This window comes from Talpa occidentalis, unplaced genomic scaffold, assembly GCF_014898055.3.
Source record: "Talpa occidentalis isolate TD23 unplaced genomic scaffold, MPIMG_talOcc4v2.1 talOcc4.10, whole genome shotgun sequence".
NCBI lineage: Eukaryota > Metazoa > Chordata > Mammalia > Eulipotyphla > Talpidae > Talpa > Talpa occidentalis.
This window is the reverse complement of record NW_023600993.1, coordinates 71,530,972-71,557,166: the sequence shown is the minus strand read 5'-3', so window position 1 is coordinate 71,557,166 and position 26,195 is coordinate 71,530,972. Positions and strand designations below refer to the sequence as shown.

General features: G+C 38.8%; 2 protein-coding genes across 5 annotated transcripts in view; one reads left to right on the top strand and one right to left on the bottom strand.

The window, feature by feature from the left end:
• Positions 1–13,289, bottom strand: part of DZANK1 (double zinc ribbon and ankyrin repeat domains 1) — an 87,580-nt gene extending 74,291 nt beyond the window's left edge. For all 3 annotated transcript variants that reach the window (XM_037494154.2, XM_037494138.2, XM_054696067.1), the window contains exons 1-4: positions 13,180–13,289; positions 11,182–11,341; positions 8,434–8,587; positions 1,203–1,317 (exon numbers count right to left, since the gene is read on the bottom strand). In XM_037494154.2, the coding sequence (XP_037350051.1) occupies positions 1,203–1,317; positions 8,434–8,587; positions 11,182–11,290 (378 nt within the window). In that variant the 5' untranslated portion in view covers positions 11,291–11,341; positions 13,180–13,289. The remainder of the gene's footprint in view (positions 1–1,202; positions 1,318–8,433; positions 8,588–11,181; positions 11,342–13,179) is intronic.
• Positions 13,290–13,508: 219 nt separating this feature from the next.
• POLR3F (RNA polymerase III subunit F) lies at positions 13,509–26,191 on the top strand. 2 transcript variants are annotated; one of them, XM_037494168.2, is made up of 9 exons: positions 13,509–13,748; positions 15,398–15,515; positions 18,719–18,786; positions 19,268–19,335; positions 20,507–20,619; positions 21,008–21,151; positions 21,368–21,475; positions 22,607–22,798; positions 24,098–26,191. In XM_037494168.2, exons 1-9 carry the CDS (start codon positions 13,687–13,689, stop codon positions 24,173–24,175), a joined length of 951 nt encoding a protein of 316 aa, XP_037350065.1. In that variant the 5' UTR covers positions 13,509–13,686; the 3' UTR covers positions 24,176–26,191. The 2 variants fall into 2 exon arrangements, with proteins under 2 accessions (XP_037350065.1, XP_037350074.1); XM_037494177.2 differs by lacking the exon at positions 21,008–21,151.
• Positions 26,192–26,195: the final 4 nt, after the last annotated feature.

The window sequence follows — 26,195 nt, the reverse complement described above, 5'->3', positions numbered from 1 at the left end:
TGAGCTGCTTGGTTGGCAGCAAGTCTGACTAGTAGGCCCCACCAGGTCTAGTGGTCAAGACTGGAGGGAGGGAGCAGCCCTGGCAGGCATGAGTGTGAGTAATGACCAAGCGACCACCAGATTCAGGGGGCAAAGTCAGGGTGGGGTCAGACCAAGACAGAACAGGTATAGTAACTGTGCATACACAGGCCTTAAGCACTCTTCTCTTGGACTTTCTTTCCCAGGGACTCAGTCCCTTGTACCTAATTCAAGCCTGAGCATATGCTGATAAAGTTAGGCCAGGGACTAAAGTTTCAAAAATCATTGTTTAGAGAGTTTTATTTCATTCTCCATAGTTGAGGCTTTCTAGTTATTTGAGGATGAAGATTTAAACATAATAAAAGACCACTGAAGGCCTCTTCTAGTATAATGCATCTGTTCAACAAATAAACAGTTCCTGCCCGCTCCTACCTGGTCCTGCGCAAGGTGCTGAGCATGGCAGACATATGCTCTCTGCCACCTTAGAGCTTACAGTGAATGGGGGAGATAGGTAAGGAGCAAAATAATCACACAAAGTATTTTTTAAAAGGGCAAGACCTGGAGAGCTACAGGAGCAGTGACAGAATACTGCAGAACACAGCTAGGCTGGAGCATTACAGGGAGTCACAATGCAAGAAAGGATGACCAAGAAAGAAAGCAATCACTTAAATACCAGGCTGAAGGTTTCTGCTTTATCAATAGAAGTGTCACTGTAGAGACTGGGGTTTGGGTAACAGACATTTCATTTTTTCTATTTTTTTTTAACAGAGTTGTACATCTTTATTTTTTTTTGCATGCTCACAATTACCTTTTAATTTATATATATTTATTACATCATTCTTCATATTTGTACAATGTATGATTTCCCCTTGAAATTCCCACCACCAGTTCACCCATGCACCGTCACCATAGTCCCTTATGCTCTTCCCACCCCTGTCCTTATCCTCCTCCCTCCTCCCCTCAGTAGACAGTTCTAATGGGCATAATGGGCAGGGGTGGAGAAGGGCCTGGCCAGAGGGTGGGAAATCAGTGAAGATACTTTACAGTGGTCGCTACTAACCTCAATTATAAGAATCTGACCATGAGTGGAGGTGATGAAATGAAAGGGAATAAGTGACCACTAGGAAAGAAGGAAGCAAGAATGTGGTGACTATAAATATGAATGCATTATATTCACTACTTGCCTGTTTTGAAGGATCTTTGAGAATATTTTCCACATTGTCTTCTGATAAGACTGCATTTTGTGGTTCATAGTCCACCTGAAACACCTTTGTTACAATGCCACTCTGTCTGCAGTCTCTGAAAATTATTGTTAAATTAAATTTAAATTTTTAAAAGTCTTTGCTATACCAATTAAGATGACTCTATTAAAGTCCTTTAGTCTAGTGTCTAAGTTTACGATATCTTAAATTCCATCAAAATACATCTATAGCCTTCCTTTACCTTTTTCACATTAAGGATATATATTACTTTGTGACACCCTGCTCTAATATATAGTGTCATAAGACAAATCTGTTTTTATTTCCGGGTATTTCTACATTGTTTCTCACGGTTCTACTATTGCAAGAGAGAGCAACATGTTTAACTGTGAAACATGGATAAATTGAAGATTAACAGTTAAACCTACCATAGCAGCACCAATGGCTCACCTCTATCCTTTATTTTTCTAATCAACTTTAAGGAATAATTTACATGACATAAAATTCACTTACTTGAAGTACATAGTTTGATAAGATTTAGAAAATATGTCCAATTGTGCAACTATCACCACAATACAGTTTTAGAATAATTCTAAAACCAAAAAAATCCCTCCTACCTGCTTGTAGCCACTCCTTGCTACCTCCTACACCAGGCAACCACTGATCTTCCTATCACTGCAGATTTGCCTTTTCTAGAAATTTAAAATAAATGTAACCATGTACATATAGTTTCACATGTCTAGGTTCTTTCATAATTATCACTCATATAGAATACCACACAGTTGCACGTATTCTCAGTTTTCTCATTTTTATGGCAGAGTCGTATTCTGTTACATGGATATACAATGTGTTTATCCAAACTGCTCCCCAGTTGATTATTATTTAGATTATTTCCAGTTTGGGACCATCATGAATAAATGCTGCAATGAACATTCACATACAAGTTTTTGTGTGGATTTATTTTCTGTTGGGTAGATACCCAGGAGTGGAAATGCTGAGTTATATAGTGACTATTTAACTTCTTAGAAACTGCTGAACTGTGATTGTTCCATTTTACATTCCCACCAGCATTATCTGGGGGTGGGGAGGAGGTGTTCTTCTTTCTCCATATACATGCCAACACTTCATATTGTCAGCCACTGTTGACCATCTGTACTCTTGATGCTGTTCTTTGTATTTGCTTGAGATGTGTCTCTCATGTATTGGCATAAAGACTTGACTGTTGTAACAGAACCAAAACAGTAGTGAGTTAATCAAGAGAGAAGCAACAGGGTAAAATCAGTCCAGAGTGGATGCTGAGTTGCCATGGTGACAGGGGTATGGTGCCAAGTTTCTGCCTCATTGCTCAACCACTGCCAGGACACTGCGCTTGTCTTGAGGATCCAATATGGCTGACCACCATATTCCCATTCCAGCCAGCAGGCCATGGAGCCCACCTCTTCCCTTTTCTCCAAGGGCACAATCCAGAAATTGCTCCTATCACTTCTAAATACAGTCAACTAGTCACAACCTGCTAGCAATGGCTTTAACTAGCTGCAAGGAGGATTAGGAAATATCATTCTTCTGGGCAACCATATGGCTGGCTAAAAATCATGGTCTCTAGTAATTTAGAAGAAGGGAAACACAGACATTGGGAGACAGTTGAAATCATGCCGCATCATCATGATTGCACTTGGTGTATTTATTTGCTATGTTTTAACTCCTGCTCCCCCAATATTTGTTGAAAGCTCACAGCTGGAACACAGGGGATTCTGTTTGATCAGCCCAGGCTTTTTAGTGCTTTTTATATTACAATTGTCTTCTTTCTTCAGTGTTTTTCTGTCTGCTTTGCCCTTATTAATTTTCATATTGCTATTTGGCACATTTTATCCATTTTATAAGCATTTCTTTTGTAATTTCTCAGATTTTGTACACACTTGCATTTTACACTTCCTAAAATTTTTGAACCATAAAGTAAATAAGTATCCCCCAAATGCTTAAGCCTTTAAGTAAATATTCTGAATGTACAAGTATCATTTCCAAAAGAGTTTTAGTTTTAAGGTACATTTTTAGAAGGAGAAAAGTCCTCAGAAATATGCAATTTTCCTAATCAGTCACTACCTATCAGTTAGTGACAATATTTAAGAAATAACATGCTGGGCTTTCTGAGATCAGGGGATACATGCATGTTAACTGACCAGAGTGCTAAGGGATGGCTATATTTGAGGGAAGCATATGTTTTGTTTTTATTTTTCATCTCTAAAAATATTTCGTAGCATGGTTAAAAACATTTTTTGAATGATGACAGAATTTCTAAACAAGAAAGGGTATCAGTGTTTATGCCTTATAAGCCATATTTGCATCTTGGAATGACAATTTTATTACCAGCCTTCCTTTCATGAAAAGCAATCCATATTTACGAGTTTTGACTGGGAATCAGTCCCCACTGCAATTAAGTATAAAAAATATCTTCCATCATTGGAATGTGACCAGAATTACTTCAGAAAGAATTGATTAAAATCCTCAAATAGTTTTTTTTTCCTTAACAAAAAAAAAAAAAAAAGACTTCTTTGGACCTCCCCGGTGGTGCAGTGGGTTGAGCGCAGTGCTGTGGAGCTGTCCGCCTCCTCTGTGGCACTGGTTCGATTCCCAGCTGGCCAGGGAGACACCCACATGGTGCAGCAGACCTCTCCTGTCTTGCCCGCTGCTACCCGCAGCAGTGTTTTCAATCCGTCTGCCTATCTGCTCCCCCTGTCTCTGGTGAATTCTCTCACCATTCCACACCTCTGGCCTATACCCCAGGTGTATAAATAAATAAAAGTATCATTTCCAAAAGAGTTTTAGTTTTAGTTTTAAGATTGCATAAATAAAATTTAAAAAAGATTTCTTTTATACACTACAAAAAATAAATAGTATTTTGGCTTTTTAAATCTCTACATGGTATTTAGGATGGCAGCCCCCAAAAGTCCTCCCTTCACATAATTGTAAATGCAAACCCTCTTCTGGGGTGAATATTCTTGAATATTCTCAGGTTGTACCCTGCAGACTTCAGCCTCCGCATGTTTATACTGGATTAGGAATAATCCTAAAACAGTATCATTCATAACATAGCAGTCATTGCACACGTCAAATCAAAGTACAAATCAAGATAATGGCTGACACTGTAAGCCACTGTAAGAGACATGAATGGGTCTCTCATTCATGTCTCTGCCAAGTATGTCTACATGTCTCAAGAGCATGTCTCCTTCCATGTCCCCCAAGATCCTTGTGCAAGTCCAAAGTAGAGAAGAAAATGTGTGACTTCTTTACATGTCTCTCTGCTCCACATGCCTCTTCCTGTGTCTTCTCCTTTCCAAGTCTAGCTTCCCCTTGCCACTCAGCTGCATCCCTCATTAGGTGGGGTAGGGAATATGGAATCACCACTTTTTATGAAGACCCCTCTCTGTATACTTTCACCAATGAATCAATGCTTACTCCTTGCCTACTTTCACCAGTGTCTGTGGAGTCCTCTTTTCAATTTTATCAGCGTCCCAAGAGCCCTTTCCCAGAATTCCTAGGCAGAGCCCCTTATTCTACACTTCTGATTCCCAGTGGGTGGAGCATTGGAGAGTGGCGGGTTCACTCCCAGATTATCTTGCCTGTGTTGTTGAAGGTGGGATCAGACTGGATCCTCTCTCCTGCCTGGTGACACCACACAGAGTAGAAACCTGGTTCCCATCCACTTGCTCAATCCTTTACAGTCCAGGCTGCTGCCTCCATAACAGCTGGCCTCTTTCTTAGGCCCCAGTAAGGGTATTCACCCACAGACTCCCTCTAGAAAGGAGTCCAGAAACTAGCTCACACTACCCACTAAATGGAAGAATTTCCTGAGTATAATCTCAATAAAGAATTAGGAGGTTGAAGAGAAAAATCCTACTTAGAACCCAAATCTCATTTGAACACACACAAAGTTTTGTTAGGATGGAATCAGAGATTTTAAAATCTTTGTTATCTTTAGGAATATGGTAACTTGACATAAAAAAAAAAATTACATATAGCTCTAGCCTTTCAACAAAATACCAGGATTATGCAGAGGATTGTAAAGGCATTATGCAACTGGATCTGTATAAATCTGCAGTTTGGTCTAGGTCAGGAACTGAAATTGGGTGTCAGGTAATTTTCTGTTGTGGGGGACTATTCTGTACATTATAAAATATTTAGTAGCATTCCTGGCTTCTACCTACCTGATGCCACTAGCACATTTCCACCTCCACTTATGGAAATGAAAAATGTTTCCAGACATAGCTAAATATGAAATTATGCCTAGTTAAGAATCTTTGCTTTAGAAACACAAATAGGTTGAGTGAAAACTCTTATGCACCCAAGTACAAACTTTTTAAATATGAGGTATGACGTATGAGTTGAATTATAGAACAGCAATCTTTTAACTCTCTGATAAGAATCTGAATAACAAACAGTAACAGCTACCACTTGTCTAATGTCAAATGTATACTAAATGTATTATTTCTTATCTTCATAGTGGTTGCCAAGAAGTTATATTACCCTCATTTAGCAAATTATGATACTGAGCATCAGGAAGTTATATAACTTAACCAAGGTCATGCAAAGAGTAAGCAATAGAACTGGGATTCAAATCCATATCAACAGATCGACAAACTCCATTCTCTTTCCCATACTTCAAGCTGCCATCTCAAAGCAGTGAGCTTGCCTTTATTGCTGCCTGTTGAGATAATATTGTAACAGGGTGGTCCCCAGGAAAGGGGGAGGTTCCAGGTTCCCTTCCCCACCCAAATGGAGGGTGGAGCGGAGCAGGAAGAGAAGAGGCCGCAGAGGAGACTGAGGAAGGAAGTAGGATGGAGCCAGAAGGAGACCTGGAGGAGGCGCATGGAGCCTAGAGACACGTGGAGAAACTGCGCTTGTCTTTTGGTCGTGGACTGGGTGACACAAATGTGGGTGAGACCCGTGGGGAGGTGACAATGGCAGCTTTTATCTTGATTTTGATTTTGCTCTTTTCCTTCCGGGCTTGTCTGGTTGTTTCTGACCCTTTTCTGTGGGTCCCCACTGGAAGATGCTTTAAACTTGTGGCAGGATTTGGGGCCTTGCTCTAGGCCAATCCCATTTGGATGGAGTTTTACCCACGAGGGGACGGGTAACTTTGGGTTCTTAAATGAGAAACTAGATTCTTTGCCTTTCCTGTATTGTTTCCAAATTGTATTAAAGTTCCTTCCCATTAAAGTCTCATATGTTTTGTGTTGATGCAGTGGATGACAGAACCCATTTAGAATAGGCAGGTTTGCAGGGTTTGGGCTGCCCCTCTCTCTGCCCTGTAACAACATCAGGATCTTTCCTTCTACAAACATATGCTATCTATATCCCAAGGGGCTGCAGGTATACGCCCATGAGATGCCTTAATAATTTGACATTAAGTTTATCAACATTGTTGTAAAACTGGAAAATCCCTCTTGGTTCTACTGAAGAAAAATGTTCTCAGAGGACTCAGACTACCTTCAGTACAATGCAGGTCTATATTAGACAAAAACTACCTGCTAGTGCCTTTTGCAAACTGAGATGGGACAAAAAGGGACTGGGACTATCCTTCATCCTGATCCTTTTCAAAAAAAGACCTTTACTGTGTCCTAGGCAGTCTGCTTCTGGGAAGGGGGGCTTCTAATGTGGATGGCCTTGCCCATCACTCACTCCTGGCAGCACCACCAGTCCTGCCTTCCCAGCTCTGGTCCTCTCCTGTCTCTAGTTTTGTTTCTATGCATTTTTGAACAGTGTGACAATATTAAAGTATATATATTTCAAATTAATAAAGTGTAATCTTAGTTCATAATTTTTTCATCTATCATAATTATTTTCCTATATCATTCAAAATTCCATTTTTCTCTTAATAAGTCAATGACCATTAATTGTTAACATTCTCATTTCAAATCCCTTTCTCCTTAAGAAACTAATTAGCTTAATACCTGGCAACAGCAATATAATTTCCACAATGATCTATTTTATCGCAAATGCATGCAAGCACTACTTTTTCTGTCCTGAAAACTAAAATGCTTTTTGTATAAATGCTTTCCCTAGCCTGAGCACATCTGAAATACTGAAGTGCTTTTCCAAACAGACACTTAGTGGGCACAAAGCAAGAACACGAGAGGCATAAAGAATAACCTTATTTTTTAGACTCTTTGGGAAGTTTTAGTAACTCCTTTGAACTACACAGTTAGCCACTAATTACTACTTCATTTTATTACTACCTGCAGCTTACAAAAGGCATCAGAGTATTTTGTTTGTTAACTTTTAATAAATAATTGAGATGACTTGTTTTGATGAAAGTGTTTTGGAAAATGCAAAAATACAAAAATTCTAATATTTAATAATCAATAATAATGTGTATGAAAGAATTGTTTTGTTTTTATGCTTTTCTTATAATTTCAAATACCAAAGCAATAATTACCTTTGGTATAGCATTTGTAACTCTCCTCAAAAAGCCATGCAGCAGTCCAGCCACGAGGGGGAGTTTGGAGTTTTTTTTTAAAGTACCTGAGCCAGATGGTCACCTGTTTGGGGCTAAAAGGGTTCCAAAAAAATGTGGCCAAACCTGTCTTGCTATGCAAAAGAATTCGAACTTGCAAAGCATTTAAGTTTTGTTTTGTTTTGTTTTGTTTTTTTACTCTTTAGCACAGATTGAAGGCTTCCAAGTGGAAGTGGTGTTTATTCGAAAATGGTAAAGTCACTGAGTAGGAAAGAAAACTGGAAAAAAATAGTAAATAGCTAATGCCCAACAAACTAAAATGACAAACTTTGAAGATCAATTAAATCAATACAAAATAAAGAATGATGGTGGTGGTTGTACTATGTGACCTTGACCTCGAAAATAAAAGAACACTCCATTAAAAGCAATATTTTCTTCAGAACCAGGTGAATCTCTTTAATGGTCCCAAACTCTGAAAAAACTCTTCCTTACTAAAATCCCAATGTACAATATAATCCAAACTAAAACAGTATCAGTATACAGCCCTTTGGTGAATTGTACCCTTATGATTTGTGTACTTTATAATATACCTCGATGAAAGATGAGTAAAACACAAACGTTCCATAGGTATGCTGAAATTAAAGTAACTATTTCTTTAATGCCTATCTAATCCAGCACTAGGTTGAGTAAAATTAAATAATAATAAATAATTAAAATTAAAATGTCATATTATTCATTATTTTAATCATCATGCTCTTAACTTACTTAGAGACTGCAATAGCTTTAACTTGTATTTTTCCATCAGGCAGAGTAATAGGCTTCTTATACTTAAATGTATTATTTTCCCCATGACCAATCCTCCTTAGAACTTCAGGTTTGCTGCCATCCAGGGTATAATATATATTGACATCTGGAGTGTCTGAAAAATCCAAAACAGGATAACTGTAATTAACATTAAAGTAGCAAGTCCCTGAATAAGGCCTATGGGTCAGTTATTTAATGATTTTTTTTCTTTATTATAGAAATGAATAACAACTAATAATAAAATTATTTCTCTGTGTCAGGCACTTTGTTTTATATGAGTTAGCATGTTCCATCTGTATAACCCTATGAGATAGGGATATTTTATACCCAAATTATAGATAAGAAAACTGTCCCCAAACGGTTAAGAAATTTGTTAAATAGCAGAGTTGTGGTTGACTTCAGCTAGGTTGGATCGATAGCCCATGCTCTAGAACCACTTTTTATTTTGCCTCTCCAACAGAGCACTGATAAAAACAGAGTAGGGTCAGCTTTAAGACTACAACATTCATTTAGAGAGCAGAGGTTAATTTTTCATTTTTTAAATAGTGTTTAAGAAATGTTTTTATTATATTTTATTTGGACTTGAAGATGATTTATTTTTGTTTTTTAAATTATTTTATTTTATTTTTTAAACAGTATTTTTGCTTCCCCGACCCCTCAGGTTGAGTCCCCATAGAATTTCCTCCCCCAAGCTACCAGGGCACCATCACCACAGTCTCCTGTTCTCCTCCCTCCCTGCCTCTGATCCCTCTTGGAAGATGATTCTTACACTTCTTGAGAAATTCTTAAAGGTAATATGTTCATATGATTGAGGAAGATTCAAAAAGTCAAATAAAGAATATACAATTGAAACTCTCCATCCCACTCCTGATATAAACTGGCAAACACAATCCATAACATCACGGCTATCCTTTCAAAAATATTTTATATCCATACATAGGCACATATTGTTATTTTCCCCTTCTCCTTCAATGTAAATGATGACACACCATACCCTATTCCAGGCATCTCTTTTTTCATTGGACAATATATCTTGGATAGTGTTCTCTGTTGGTACATAAAGAGTGTACTCATTCTTTATCATGGCTGAATCGTATTCTCTTTTCACAAAGGTAACTATAATTTAGCCAGTCCCTTACAGATAGACATTTAGGTTTTTTATCTTTTTCCTTTTCTTTTTTTCTGTCCTATTACAAGTAGTAAGTGAAAAAACCCTATAAAGAGTTCTTTTTATAAGTATATCCTCAAACCATGTAGAACAAGTACTGCTAAGTCAAAGATACATGCATTTGTAATTCTGGTGAATTTCGCCAAACTTCCCTCCATGGATGTTGAAACAACTCATACCATAACAAGCAAAGCATGAATGTGCCTGTTTACCCACCATCTCATCCATACAATGTTATTAATTTTTATTTTCCTTTTGCCAACTGCTTGGATAAAAATGATGATAATAGTAACATCATCAATAACAATATCTTGTAGTTTAGCCAGAAAGAAAAAGAAAAATACCGGATGGTCTCACTCATAGCAGGAATCTAGAAAACTTAAATAAGGGACCAGGAAAATGAATAACTATAAGAAAGTGAAAATCAAAATCAACAAAAAACTATGAACCAGAGCCACTTTTTGGGGGGTGGGGGGTGGGGGTGGGAGGGGAGGGCTTAGGGTCAAAATGGGGGGGTTGCAATTGTATGGAGAATATAAAAATAAAATTTATTATTAAAAAAAACAATATCTTGTAGTTTTAAGTTCATTTCTGGCATTGTAAGTTTCTTTCATTCACTCAACAAATGTTTATTGTTCCATATTGTTCTTGTTTGTTTCTGATTTTATGTTTCCATATGCTAGCAAGTAATGGAGTACCTAAAACTTGTGAGTCAATCCAGCCATACTGTTCAAGAGCGGATGAGGTATATGTGTGCATTATGATCGCTTTTTTAGTTATATCTGAAGGGAAGGTTTGCAGGTAGACAGCTATCCCCCCATGTCTTGGCTCTGCCTCCTAAAGTCTGTTCTATACATGCATTTGTTCATGTTTTATCTATAAAATGTTCCCTTTCTTTATATTAATTATGTGTGTGTACATGTATGCAACTTTGCATGTGCATCTCTGGCATTACCAAGAAATACATTCACTGCTTTATTTCCGTGTGAATAGTTAATATTCATTTTGGCATTACTATATGCCAGGCCCTGTGCACTTCACATATCAACTTATTTAACTCTACAGTGCCTCCAAATGGTAGATATTACTATCACTATGTAACAATGACGAAACTGGGATTCAGAAAGGTTAAGTAATGTTTCAAAAGTCACTAGAAGTTGACAAAGCCAGGATTCAATCTCCAATCCATCTAACTGGAGAGCCTGTGTTAGCAGGTCAAAAGTATTATCCCAGCAAAATAACAAAACTCCTGGGAAAGCTTGGAGAAGCACCAGACATCTTAACCTTGGCTAAGGTTAGTCAAAGCATTGCTGCAACTACATACCTATACAGATGAAAGTGTGATCAGCGCTAACCATTTAAGTCTAAATAGATACCTCTCCATAGGTTATCAAGTACCACATTGTGTCAAATTTTGAAAGTTCTACAAGCTTCCCAAGGTCTTGATTATAGAAAGCATGGAAAGAGGTACATCAACAACCACTGAATATAACAGCAAGACAATGTTATTTTAAATTACTTCAAGTACATCTAATTCTTACCTGATCTCATTTCCAAAAGTGTATTGTTATCAATTTCATGGTTGGCTTTTCCAGGTTGAGGCACTCGTAGTGGTATTATCTGAGGGACACACACTGAACCAGCAGTCATTTTCCCTCCTTACATTATAAAGATGACTATGAATTCCAGTGAGGACCTATCCTGTATTTGAACATAAGAATTGGAGAGAAGCACCTAGTAAAACTAAATGGACTATTGTTTCTATACCAACTACAAATATTATTAAAGTTTGAAGTGAACTATTAAAAGTACAGCTGTACTTTTTTTAATTTCCCTCTTCCTTTTTTAAATTTTTGTTTAAGATTTATTTTTTTTTATGCAAGAACTGGGGTACAGGTCAGAGGGGCAGGAGGGTGAGAGGATTCACCAGAGACAGAGCAGGGAGCAGAACAGGCAGACGGAAACACTGCTGAGGGTAGCAGCAGGCGAGACAGGAGAGGTCTGCCACACCATGTGGGTATCTCCCTGGCAGGCCAGGAATCAAACCCATGCTGCAGAGGCTGCGGACAGCTTCACGGCACTGCGTTCAACCCGCTGTGCCACCAGGGAGGCCCACAGCTGTACTCTTGTTGTTGAGATATTGTATGGGGTTTTGATTATCTAAATAATTACCTCGCTTCTGGAAAAAAGAGCATGAGGGAAAGGGGTGAGGGCATGAATTGTTTTACATGAGCAAATTAAATGAATAAATCAGAACAGAGATCATCACTAGTGATCTGACCAAAGGTCCCTCTACATCATTATTACCCTTTCCTGCTTCTCACTAGTTTGCCACCTCACTTGGCTTCAGGGCAAGTCATCACATCTTCTTTAGGGCAAGAAGAAGTCATGCATGTAGCATGAAATGTTAATTTAGAGGCAACTCTCTTGGGAAAACTCCAGGTTAGATGTACTGCAGTTGTTGCCAACTGGTTCTTGCATTTGAAAGCTGCAAAGAAACCTTAGAAAGATAGCTGAGTGTCATACCTTGGTTGAAAGAAAGTTGGCATAGATATAAACAGCGAGCAACAAACACAAAAGTCTCCCACCTGCATCAATTGTATTTATAAATAAATGGGTATGGAGGACTTACTGATCTTTTTCCTGGAAGGTGTCATAATTTTTAATACATACAGGATTCAAGGCAGGTGGGGAAAAGTCCTCATCTTAACAAAGCAACTGTTTACATCTCCGTATGTCCTTTTCAGATCTCAATGATTTTGGATATGCAGGCTTTACTCAGTTATAAGCTATACATTCATTCCATTTTTACAGTCCACTTCTTGTTAATTACAATTTTTCATGTAATAAATAATTTATCAATTTGTGGTGATATTTAGGCGATAACCAGTTTCTTTTGAGCACTGGTTGCTGCAATTCTAAACTGTGCTTCTCTGAACATCTTTATGGTTTGAGTTTTGTCACAGATTGTACTACCAAAAGTGGGATAACTAAATTTAAGGAGTGAAGTTATTGCCTGGTTGGTTAGTTCCAGGTAGGAGGTCAGGAATTTAAAGCGCAGATACTCATATAGGAGCAATTGTCCTTACAGGCGGGCTGTCAAGCTGGGGAGTGGGGGCACGGGGGTGGTGGTTTTACATTCCCATTTAAGAGAAGCAGTTAAAATAATGTTGGGAATAAGGCCAAAATAAAAATAGCTGTAGAGGGAGCAATTCACATGAGGAAACTAGGAGCTGCCCTTGGGAGCAGCTGGGGGCAGTCAGTGTGCCTGAGCAAAGGGAATCAAAAAGTAGACCAATCCGATAAGTCCAGGTGGCAGTGTGTGCGCTTGTGTAGGGGTCAACAACACTCCCCAACTCGGTTCTTCCAGTCCTTCCCCCTCCTATAGGGACTTGCAACCCCCTCTGGCTCCCGCGCTCGCCCAACAGGGGCAACTATAGACTCCAGCTTCTTTTCGGCTGGAGTAAGGGAAGCCCGGCTTCTTCTCTCGTCCTTGGGACCCCCGAGATACCTCCGCGGTCCGCACCCAGGTAGCCCACCTCTCACCACCTCTTGCGTTCTCCGTCTCGGCAGCCCGGGTTACCAGAGACGCCGCGAACCGCGCCCGGCCCACCGAGAGTAAGGCAGGTGATTGGTGGAAACCAGACTTCCTGGCAACCGGCCCCGCCCTTACCGCCTGGCCCGGAGACGGGTACCCCTCGCCTAGGCATCTAATGATATGCCTTCACAGAGATTGTACAGTGCTAAAAGATGGCGACCCAACTCAAAGTGAGAGAACCAGCTTCGTTCGTCTGACAGACATTAACATTCTGGAAAACAAAAATAAGAAGATGTAGCAGGGCGGGAGAGTGAGTCAGGACAGGCGTGACTTGGCCACCTAAAGCCGACAGACGCAGAAGGACCCGCTGCGACAAGAAGAAGAAGGACCCACGTCACGACCCAGCGCCGTCTTTCGGTGTTTCCCAGTTTGGCTGTTCTGCGATTCGGTTTTTTTTTTTTTTGCCTCCCGGTGCGTCTTTTCACCGGCGGGCCGGGACAGCTTTCTCATGGCGGAGGTGAAAGTGAAGGTGCAGCCGCCTGACGCGGATCCGGTTGAAATAGAAAACAGGTAAACCAGTGAGGCTCCGTTCCGGGTTGGAAGACCCCGCAGGCGACCAGTCATTCGGCCGTAAGACCCTTTCTGGGCCTCCCTGGTGGCGCAGCGGGTTGAGCGCTGCGCTGTGAAGCTGTCTGCAGCCTCTAGCGCCAGTTCGATCCCCGGCCGGCCAGGGAGATTCCCACATGGCGCGGCAGACATCTCCTGTCCCGCCCGCTGCTCCCGTCAGCAGTGTACTTCAGTCATTCCTCCTGTTCTGTTCCCCACTCTGTCTCTGGTGAATCATCTCACCCTCCCCCGTATCTGGCCTGTACCCCGGCTCTTGTATAAATAAAAATAAATCTGAATTTTTTTTTTAAGACCCCTTCTTGGTAGTTAACGGACCAAGTTCAGTTCAGTGGGCTCGAGAAAGGAATTTCGGGGTTTGGATCCTCCTCCCAACCCTGGAGAGCAAAACTCTTAAGTCCAAAACGAAGTTGACAGTCTGCTGTTATGCGTAGCTGATCTTGCCCTGATGCTGTATGGGAAGTTGTGTTCTTGGCGCTTGACTCCTGCATTATGATGGACGCTCAGAGAAAAGATTCGGCATTTCCCGAGCAGTACTGTGGATACATGTTCTAATCCAGGACACCTCTCTTTTTTAAGGAAACTCCCATAACAATGTTTGGGGATGTTAGGGTGCAGTTGTGATTACTAGGCAACATAAAGCCAGGTGGTTCCGGTGCAGTATTTTAGGTCAAGAGTATAGGGCACCAAAACCTCGCCCAGTTTAATATTCTTTACCAGTGGTTTATTTTTAGGACACTACATAATTTTTTAAGTTATTTATTTATGCATACAAGAACTGGGGAACAGATCAGAATTGTAGGGGGTGAGACGATTCACCAGAGACAGAGAGGGGAACAGAACAGGCAGACTGACTGAATTAGACTGCTGAGGGGAGCAGCGGGAGAGACAGGAGAGGTCTGCGGCGCCGTGTGGGTTGCTCCCTGGCCGGGCAGGGATCAAACTCGTGCTGCAGTGGCCGCGGACAGCTTGACAGGTTGCGTCCCAACCCCTTGGGCCACTAGGGAGGTCCATGACACTACATAATTTTTGAAGTAAAAATTAACCTCCCCAACTTCCACAATCCGTTATGAATAACACATATTATTCTATGACATAAGTGAAGATTTGGACTTATTTTCGTTTGATAGAAATATTTCTAACAGCAAGTCCCAGTAGTTAATTGTCAGGAGAAATACTGGTTTCTTACCAGGTCCGATTTGCCGCCTGCTATAGGTTTTCTGCTGCTTACAGACTTCCCAATACACTGTATCTTAACTTTGTCAGACTTGCTTTATCTGAGAAAATTGAACCTCAATTTCAATATTTTCTCCTGATTTTTGTCCTAATTTAAAGTTCATTTTAGTGAGAGAAATTAATACTAACCTTAAATTAATACATTTAAACAATAATGTAAATGTGTATTTCAAAATTATCTTCCTCAATTTCTGACATGCTTTGATTTCAGAACAGTCATAGAAACCCATTTGGTTATTTGCCAAATTTGAAAAAAAGCACAATTTCAAGTTGATCTGCTTGTGTTTCCCCCCACTCCTCCAACTGCCATTTGAAATACATAAAAACATAAATGATATTATTAATGCTTTTGTTTCTAGGATTATAGAATTATGCCACCAGTTCCCTCATGGAATTACAGACCAAGTAATTCAGAATGAAATGCCTCATATAGAAGCCCAACAGCGGGCAGTGGCCATCAATAGACTATTGTCCATGGTAAGGCGAATCCAACAAATTCATGTGGTTACTTATATTTTATGATTATCATTACTTCCTATTATGTAGTCATGAAACCATTTTAAAGTATGTTAGTCTGTGACTGATAAATCTTCTGAGCCAAGGAAGCAGCTCAGACTGTCTGAACTGAGGAAAGAAGAAATAATTTTGTAACACTTTACAAGACAAATAAACATACTTTGTTTTGTTTTGTTTTTTTTTTTTTTAAAGATTTATTTATTGATTGATTGATTGATACATACAAGCACTGGGTACGGTTAGAAGCGCGGGAGGGAGAGAGAATTCACCAGAGCCAGAGCGGGGAGCAGAGCAGGCAGAAGGACTGAAGCACACTGCTGAGGGGAGCAGCGGGCGGCAGGAGAGGTCTGCGCGCCATGCGGGACCCTCCTCCCGAGGCCAGGGAGCAGCCGGGGATTGAACCGGCGCTGCAGAGACTGCCGGCAGCTTCCCAACCCAGCGCTCAACCGCTGCGCCACCGGGGAGGCCCAACATACTTTGTTTTAACCAGTATGTTTATTAAACTAATTGTCATGTTACTTTAGGCACATAGGTGTAGTCTTGTTCTCACTGTCTTTTTGCTTCCTACTGCTGATGTTGAGCCATTCCTTATGACATATCCCCCTTCCCTCTAATTTTTCTACAAATCATCACAGAGCCAGTTTATTAGGTTATTACTCTCCACAATCTCATTCTGAGTATTTCAGGAGTCAGGAATGAGTCTAGTAGAATGTCAGCAGTGCTGGCTTTCTGGGAGAAATTACAGCTCGGCCCCCAGTAATACTGCAGTAGGGGTTTGCATTGAAACCCTTCTACCTGTTCTTACTGCTTCTGTTCTCCCAGGTTCCTTATGTCATTCTCTTCCAGCTATCCAAAAACACCCCACCTAATGGTACCCCAAGCTCTAAACTTACCCATTTTTCCTTCATTTCTCCTCTTCATCAAAATTACCATATCCTGAGAGCACTACAGTTTCATCTTAGTAGCAGTTAGGTAAAAAGTGACTATACTAAGGCTGCATCTGAAGACTGATTTGCTTTTAAAATCTGTTATCTTTCTTGGATTTCTAATGGCTTTGGATATGAAGACTGAGGATGGGTGAACTTTCTGTTAAACCATTCCCTTTAACCTTTTAACTCAGAGATTGGTAAACTTTATAAAGTGCCAGATAGTATATGTTCTAGGCTTGACTTTACAAGAAAGTAACTATGGACTATACATAAACAAATGTATATGGCTATGTTCCAATAAAACTTTATTTATAGAATCATGAAGTAGGCCAGATTGCTAATCCCTAATTTAACCCAAGGGGAAAAGGAGGTGGTGTGATTTCTAATCAGTTTACCATGGTAGAGCTCTTAAACTCCAGGAAGGACAGAGAAAGGAATGCTGAGGTTGTGGCAATGGAAAATGTTTTTTGTATTCTGACCACCCTTATAATCCCTTCCTTTCTGTCTGAAAAGCATCCTCAGTACCTGAAAAGCATGTCATTCTTTCACTACTGCAATCGCACCTCCCAGTCCTACTGGCTATAAGCTATAGACAGTGGTAGAGCTAGCCAAAAATTTTAAATAAGGGCATAATTATTAATAAAGCTCCAAGTGTTGGTTTTAACTTTAAACAAGTGTGTCCCCCCATTACATTACTAATAACTCTCTCTGCATGTGTTCAGGCTCTTGACTTTCATCTGCACTATTAAATTGTTTCTGAACTGGTTCTGCTGGGTTCAGCTCCCTCAGAGCAGTCAGCTTGATCTATCTTAATTAAATACACATCTGGGGCCTCTCCGGTGGTGCAGCGGTTGAGCGCTGGGTTGCGAAGCTGCTCGCGGCCTCTGCGGCGCCGGTTCGATCCCAGGCTGCTCCCCGGCCACCGGAGGAGGGTCCCGCATGGCGCGCAGACCTCTCCTGCCGCCCGCTGCTCCCCTCAGCAGTGTACTTCGGTGGTCCTTCTGCCTGCTCTGCTCCCCGCTCTGGCTCTGGTGAATTCTCTCACCCTCCCGCGCTTCTGACTGTACCCAGTGCATGTATAAACAAAACAAACAAACAAATAAATAAATAAAACATGCCTCTATTAAAAAAAAAAAAAAATACACATCTGACCCAGTCACTTTCCCGCCAAAAATCCTCTCAATGCCAGAGATTCAAGTCCAAGTTCCAAGGTTTACCACCTGGTGCCCAAACTTTCCTCATCTGCCTCATCTTCCTCTACCACTCTCTCAAAAGTTAGATTTCAGAGGGAACCGAATATTTTGGACCCTACCACATCATGTTATTTCTTGCCTCGGGTCGTTTGCTCATGCTGTCTTCCCTACATTGAAGGCCTTTCTTCACACTAATTTCTCGTTATCCTTTAAAGACTCATTTCTACTGTCATATCCAGGAATTCTCCCTGAATCCCCAGGTTGAGCCAAAACTTCTGAGAATCCATCCCACCCTTTACATTACTCTGTCTTAACACCAGTTGTATGGTATTGAGGTTTGTGTTTCATGTTTGTTCCCTGCACCCTACCTCACAAACACTTACCAAGGTAGAGGTATTCAGTAAATGTTCTTAGACTGAATCAAAACACTGAGTGTCACCTCCAAATTGACCTTTGTGCTTCCCATTTGCCTCTTAGTGTGGCTTGGGGAAGGAAGATATTGCTTTTCATTCATATGTAAACCCATTTTCAAGTCTTGAGCCTGCCCCGTATTAATTCTTGGTAATGTGGTTTCTATTAGCCATTGCTTCCAAGAATGGAAGGAAATTTAGAAGCATGTCAGACATACTTTACTTTTGATTTATTATATAAAAACAAAACTATAGGTCTTGCATTCATACATTGGTCTTTCTTCCTACTTTTCATGAACCACAATTTGAGTTTTAATAGTTTTTATTATTATTCAAAAGCTGCCTGTTTAAAATTCTTTTTACATTGGTTATATAACCAAGTCAGGAATGAGTATATATGAAATTGTTAGGTATTTATATTTTGAAAAATGATGAGATAAAGAGCTAAGTTTTTAAAAATTCATTGTGTGTAATATGTAGGCAAAAACTTAAGTGTCAAGTGAGAAACTAACAAATAACTGAAGGAGGTAGGGTATTTTAATATGTATAAAATATTAAAACAATGCATTAACATTTGGATTCGTTATATCTCCAAAATAATTCATTGCTGTTTTCTATTAAAAAAACTTTAGGGTCAGTTGGATCTCTTAAGGAGCAATACAGGCCTTCTGTATAGAATAAAGGATTCTCAGAATGCTGGGTAAGCACATAATTTTTTCATTTTAAGAAAAATTTAATTTTAACAAAGTAATACATTTTTGGGGAGAAAAAGCTAATATAGAATTACATGGTGTAAACTTATCTTGCCTGTCATCCTTGCCTACTATCATGAGTTCCATTTCTCAGAGATAACTAGCTCTTAATAATTTGGTATATATCCCTTCTTCTAGATAGATAATTATATATTTATATATAATCTCTTTTCTTTCTTTTTTTTTTTTTAAACAAAATGGGATCATGCTATCCATACTGTTTTGCAACTTGTTTTTTTCACTTACTGTATCTTGGACATCTTTTCATTCTGGTACATACAGCCCTGTCTCATTCTTTTTAAGGTAAGCCTTTCTTTTGGTAAATAAGTCAATATGATGACCTTTTCTTCTAATTCATAAGTAGTTGTAGAGATTATTAGATTATCCTATATCTCTTTGCCTTTTTAATTCTGTTCTATTTCCCTGCAGTAAAATGAAAGGATCAGATAACCAAGAAAAACTAGTATATCAAATCATAGAGGATGCAGGAAATAAAGGTAAGCATGTGAAAAAGCAGAAAAAAATACTGTCTTTAGAACCAGATAGGAGGACTCAGATACTGGTTTCTCAGGATATAGATCAGCGTGTAGAGCTGCCATTTATATTTAATGGAGAAGAAACTGTAACATACAAATATAATGGATAATACTTAAAGGACACCAGAGTGATATCATTGTTGCTCAAGGGAGGCAGTAACTCGATGGCCGAGGGCAGGGATGGAATTCTGAATTCTGAACCATGTGAATGTATTATTTATTACCAATAAATAAATTAAATTTAAGGCTTTTTAAAAATTCCCACTCTTTAAACAAGAGTGGCCTTAGTTACATATCTATAAATTGTTGATAATCTCCTTGGATTTTTTTTGCAAAAACCACAGGGATTCATAGTGCAGTGTGGCAGCATCTTAGGTAGATCCTTCAACAGCTGTTTAGTTCCTCTCTTATCTCCGTAAAGAATTGCATCTATTAAACAATTTAGAATTTATATGAGTTATTAATATTAGCGTCAACAATTATGAAGCAACCTGAAATCATGTAATTCTTAAATTTATTGGTAGGCAGTTAACATTTGAAAAATAGACATGTGAAATAGTCATTTTCTATTAAAAAAATAACTCTTCCTATCTTATGCCTCTTTTGGAGGAAAACAAGGCAAAATACTTTTATATAAAATTTCCTTTCCATATATAATACTTGTTATCTTCTTTAAAAGAGGAAACATAGCTCCTAGTGCAGGGCTTTTAGTGGCTGTAAGAATCACAATCTTTCCATTTTCCATTTCTCAAGTATAGTGTTACCTAAGTTATGGATACATAGGCATATAGATGTTCACATAAGGAGTTTTGTTGCTGTCTGTTGAGTATGGTAGCTTGGCCCAAATTTAAATTTGTTTTTATAGTTGAGAGTAAAAATAACAAAGCAGATTGGGATGCAGGAGGGATGGAGGAAACTATATAAGTTAATCCAAAACATAAAAGATTCTTCTGTAATTACAAAAATGTCCTTCTCATGTTTTTTCAAAGGTGCCACACTAGGATATCAGCTGTGTTCTAGGACTATATATACACATGTACAGATTTTGCTAGTTTTGGAATAAGAGCTAAGCAATGAGATAAAAATTCAAATTCTATAAATGCTCAACTTCTTTTACTTTACTTTCTTATAGGAATATGGAGCAGAGATATCCGATATAAAAGTAACTTGCCATTAACAGAAATTAATAAAATTCTAAAGAATTTGGAAAGTAAAAAGCTTATCAAAGCTGTTAAGTCTGTGGCAGTGAGTAGTTTTCTCTTTTCTTCTCCCAAATGTTTACATATATTGCTCTAAGTTTTATTATTCTTTAAGTTATGTTCTAATTTAAAATTACTAGGATCCTCGACTAGTAAGTTGGGGGAAAGTTAAATCTGAATAAATTATAGACTTTTTAAATGATAGTGTATCAATATTAGTTTAATTGTAAAAACATACATACCCTACTAATGTAAGATGGCAATAATATGGGAAACTGAACACAAGGTAAATGGGAACTCTGTACAATCTTCACAATAGTTCTGTCAATCTAAAACTGCTCTAAAATATGAAGGATTTTTAAAAATATCTTCGTTTTGGAAGGCTGTTTGTTATCGATCTTATAAAGACATCTGCTATGTATATTTTCTCCTAGGCTTCAAAAAAGAAGGTGTATATGCTCTATAACCTGCAGCCTGACCGGTCTGTGACTGGTGGAGCTTGGTATAGTGACCAGGATTTTGAATCTGAGTTTGTAGAGGTGCTTAACCAACAGTGTTTTAAGTTCCTACAAACCAAGGTGAGGCATAATTGAGGAAAGAGCACTACAACTTCTTTTTTTAAAGTTTCTTCTTACAGAATGTTTCATCTCATAGATCACATTTTCTAAGAATTGAAAATAATGAAATTGGTCACTTTTAGTAAACAAAATATTTCGTTACTGATTTTACTGTGTATAAAATATATTCAGAAAACATTAGAGTTTTTGCTGAGATTTATGTTTCTACCCTCACAGGCAGAAACAGCAAGAGAAGGCAAACAGAATCCAATGATACAAAGGAATAGTTCATTTGCTTCATCGCATGAAGTGTGGAAATATATCTGTGAATTGGGAATCAGCAAGGTGGGAACTCAGTTTTTAATAATTTTTTTTTTTTAGTAAGTGTATTCCTTATAGGAATACAGTTTATAGTGTTTTCCAACTTATTTGACTCAGATCCTTTTATCAGATGATACCTGTGTACACTCTTTGAGAATGTACTGTCCTAAGCTATTTAAACAAAGGTATTTACTGCTATCAGGCACTGTTGAAATTGTTTGTACTTGAGCTTGGGATATAGAGCAGTGGAGGAGAACCCTGTCAGCTTCATGTCACTACCAAAAAAATTCAAAAGTCTGATCTGACAAGTTCTTGATTTTCTCTCAGAGACCTTTCAACATATGTGTCAGACTTCATCATCACATTACCTCCTTATCACATTAATTGTCATATTGGTATTTTCCTTATACAGAGATGTAAGTGGTACTATATTCTTTTGAAGACCTTTACATAAGGACATTATACTGAATGCATTTTACAATCAGAGAAGAAATTGACCAGTTGGACAAATTTCCTGGCCCCCAGATTTATCATTTATTAAAAAGTAGGAATTTGGATTGTATGACATCTTAAGTACAAATACTTACAAGCATTTTGTAAATCTACATTAAATTCTTGCCAAAGGGTTATTATTTTAAAAAAGACGTTAATTATGCATCCAAGAATTGGAGTATAGGCCAAGGTACAGGGTAGGGGAGTGAGAGGCTTCACCAGAGACAGAGTGGGGAGCAGAAAATGCAGATTGACTGAAATACACTGCGAGGGAAGCAGCGGGTGAGTCAGGAGATGTCTGCTGTGCCATGTGGGTTAGCTCCCTGGCTGAGGATCGAACTCTTGTTGCAGTGGCTGCCAATAGCTTCATTGTGCTGAGACTTAACCCCTTGCACCACCAGGGAGGTCCCCAAAATTATTATTTTATAAAACTTCTAATTTTTACTGAGGAGGCTGAAGATACTAGGTAGCATGAAACTCATCATAAGGTTAGAGTTCTGTCCTTAGCATTTCCGAGGCTTGTGCTAATTTGGCCTTTCTGATTATTCTCCAACACAGTGCTCCCCTATTTCACCAAGGAATTGTGACCTTTTACTGTTTATGATAATGTCCAAAAGGAGTTCTTGATCTTTTTGTGCCCTTACTAATGTATCCCTTTTTTAGGTAGAGTTGTCCATGGAGGACATTGAAACCATCTTGAATACACTCATTTATGATGGGAAAGTGGAGATGACTATCATCGCTGCAAAAGAAGGCACTGTTGGCAGTGTAGACGGACATATGAAGCTGTATAAGGCAGTCAACCCAATCATCCCACCCACAGGTTTGGTCCGGGCCCCCTGTGGACTCTGCCCGGTGAGTTAAGGTGACTTCGCTTTACCCGTGACTGCTACTAATTGCAAATGTCACATAACATTTCATCAGCAAGCATACCCCAGTTACTCTCGGGGTTGACTAAGAGTTATTCAAACTTCCATGTAACCTTGACAACAAACCTTTAGTGAACAAATCATTGTCTTACATTTTTTCTTAGACTAACTAGGTTAAGAAAACTTGTGTTTTCTGCTCTTGGCCCTGAAATGGACAACTTTTTGATGGGGGCTAATTATTTAATTTAAATAAAGAAGGAATGAGATTTGTTGAGAACCTACCATGACCTGGATATTAAGTCCCTTGCAGCTAGTGGTATTAACTCCCCTTCAGCATAAAATAACTTGGGCAAAGAAAGAGCTAAGAGCCTACAGCTTTGAGTAATGAGGATTCAAACCTAGGTAATGTTCTTTCCCCTGCACACACTCCAGCATGCTCATTCTATCCCTGATATGAGTAGCAACTGTGTGCTGTAGGTATTGCCCAGGCCTAAGGACATTCATATTCTTTTTTTTTTTTTTAGATTTATTTATTATGCATGTAAGAACTGGGGTAAGGCCAGAGGTGTGTGTGGGGGGGTGTGAGAGAGAGGATTCACCAGAGACAGAGTGGGGAACAGAACAGGCAGATTGACTGAAATATACTGCTGAGGGGAGCAACGGACTAGATAGGAGAGGTTTGTTGCGCCATGTGGGTCACCTCCCTGGCTGGGGATCAAACTTGTGCTGCAGTAGCTGCGAATAGCTTCATAGGTTGTGTCTTAACCCCTTGCACTACCTGGGAGGCCCGACATTCATATTCTTATGCTGCTGGTCTATTTTTTATATCATTATACTGGCCCTTGTTTGTTTATCTAAGCATTCTCTGCCCTGGTTTCAACTCCTAGGAAAAAGGCTAACATCTTGAATTTAACACAAAAAGGAAGGCAACTAATCATGAAACACTTAGTCAAAATTAAGTCATTGATATATATATATATTCCTTTCCTATATTCCTGCTGGTAGCCTTTTGTTCAGAGAGTGGGTGAACATGGTCCATCTTAATGCTACAGCAAAAGATCTTTCATTAACCAACTTTATGATCACAGAGCAGGTCCTATTATATGATCTTAAATATAGTTCTGATCGCTCAATGTGAAAGTTTTATTTTTAATACTGTTTTAAAGTAGTTGGGTCTGGGCTATTTGATTAGCAGAAATTTTAGGTAGTTGACACTTAATTTAAGACTTTGTAATATTTTTAAAACATCAAGTTTGAATATAACTTTTTTTCTTGTTTTTTACAGGTTTTTGATGACTGCCATGAAGGTGGTGAGATTTCACCATCTAATTGTATTTACATGACAGAGTGGCTTGAATTTTAACAGAGAGCTATGAATTCTATTGACATGTAAACTTTAATTCATGATGGAACATCAGATTCCCTTGAAAGCAGCCTTTACTATAATGGATATCGACTTGCTATTAAAAAGTATTTATTTTTTCCTGTGAAAACTATATTTATGTTCATGGAATAGTCATCAAGACTGAAGCAGGTGAGTTTAGCAGTGAAATCCATTCTTCAATAAATACTTTGAAGTTCTGGAGGACCTCATCTGAAACTTTCAAGATTTGATGGTTCAAGGAAAAAGAAGACAATAAATCCATTTTCACCAAGTATTATGATAATGACAAGAGCTTTAAATGACCATTTTAAAGTTATTAAGCTCTTCATTGAAATTTTTACTCTATACTTCACTATCACCATTTCTGTTTTTTCAGTGGTTTCATTGAGAAAAAATTCTAAGTGATGAACACAGAAATAATGAGTGGGCAAAGACTTGAGGCACGAGGCAAGCATAGAGTGGAACTTCTCTTTTACACACACTCTTCACTCTTCATTCCTTTTTATGTCAGAAATATTCTTACAGAGCATTATGTCATCAAATTTACCTCAAACCCAGATGATGACTTTTTGTCAAGGTTATGTTTTTTTAGTGCATAAATATTAGCATTATTACCTTAAAGGGTTTATTTTTCCCTGGTCCTTCTTTGTTAAAGTTTTATACAAGTTTTACTCTGTGCCACAATTGTATTTTTGCTATAATTTCCCCCTAGGTTCTTATCATTTAACTAAAATTAAAACTAAAAATAATCTGTTGCCTTCCATTCATACTTTGTTTGGGGGGAGGAAGTACCATTCTTTTTTTTCTTGTCCTGTTTTAGAGTTGTTTCCTTATGCTATTCTAAAAATCATGGCACAGTATGCTTGAATTAAGCAGAACCCCATTATAATTGTTTTAGCCCTATAGAAAACATTAGGTTATTTGATGTATTGTTGCACAGAAGGTAGCTGTGGTGCTTTTTAGGATCTCAGCTGTTGTGTTTTTGCTCTGAGGCATCATTTAAAAGTTTGTGTCAAGGCCAAAAACATGGAACAAATTGAAAGGAAAAGAGCTGAGACTTGAGTTCAAACACGTTTGGAGATACTCTTAAGTGGATAAACTTCAGAAGGGTTATTTTGAGATAAATGGGATTGGTAAAGTAAAATTCAGCTTAGTCACCAATTTTTAGAATCAGGCAAATTCTTTGGCCAGCTCTAGAGAGTTAGCATTCATATTAGCATTTTGAAATAGAGATCATTTGCTCATGTGTTGGATATAAGACAAAAGAATCTGGGAGCCTGAAGCTACAAAGGTTTCTTTTCAACCCCCAGTCAGACTTGGCATGATACAAACAATGACCTTCCTGGCCTATTCAGTAGCACTAATCTTATTTAATAAGAAGACCGGGCCTCCCTGGTGGCGCAAGGGGTTATGCACCACACTATGAAGCAATCTGCAGCCTCTGCAGCATGAGTTTGATCCCTGGGCCAGGGAGCAACCCACATGGCTCAGCAGACCTCTCCTGACTCGCCTGCTGCTCCCCTCAGCAGTGTATTTCAGTCAGTCTGCCTGTTCTGTTCCCCACTCTGTCTCTGGTGAATCCTCTCATCCCCCACATCTCTGGCCTGTACCCCAGCTCTTGTATACATAAATAAATAAATCTTTTTTAACCAAAAAAAAAAAAAAAGACGACGACTACCTTGGAGGAGAGTTAAGAACGGGAAGGAAGAACCAGTTTGTTTTATTTTCCTTTAATTTATCTTTAACTGAGCTAACATTGGGGTAGTCCCATCAGGTACTACCACCATCAACTCACCCATACTCCACCACTGTAAACCATTACGCCTCCCTTCCTAGCCCCCTTGATGTGTCCGTTCTGCAGTCAGCTATCAAAGGTTAGTTTTTCAGCTTGTCTTTATCTGACTTACTTTAGTCACTTTATATTCCATATATTAGTGACACCATCCAGGACCAGTTTGTTTTAAATATGGACTTGTTTTTGTCTTAATAGCCAGACACT

Excerpts from the sequence above, each read along its gene's own strand:
- POLR3F (XM_037494168.2), top strand. The coding sequence starts at position 13,687 with ATGGCGGAGGTGAAAGTGAAGGTGCAGCCGCCTGACGCGGATCCGGTT. Across the intron at positions 15,516-18,718 it reads TCAATAGACTATTGTCCATG|GGTCAGTTGGATCTCTTAAG; the intron begins GTAAGGCGAATC and ends AAAAAACTTTAG. Across the intron at positions 21,476-22,606 it reads GTGAATTGGGAATCAGCAAG|GTAGAGTTGTCCATGGAGGA; the intron begins GTGGGAACTCAG and ends TCCCTTTTTTAG.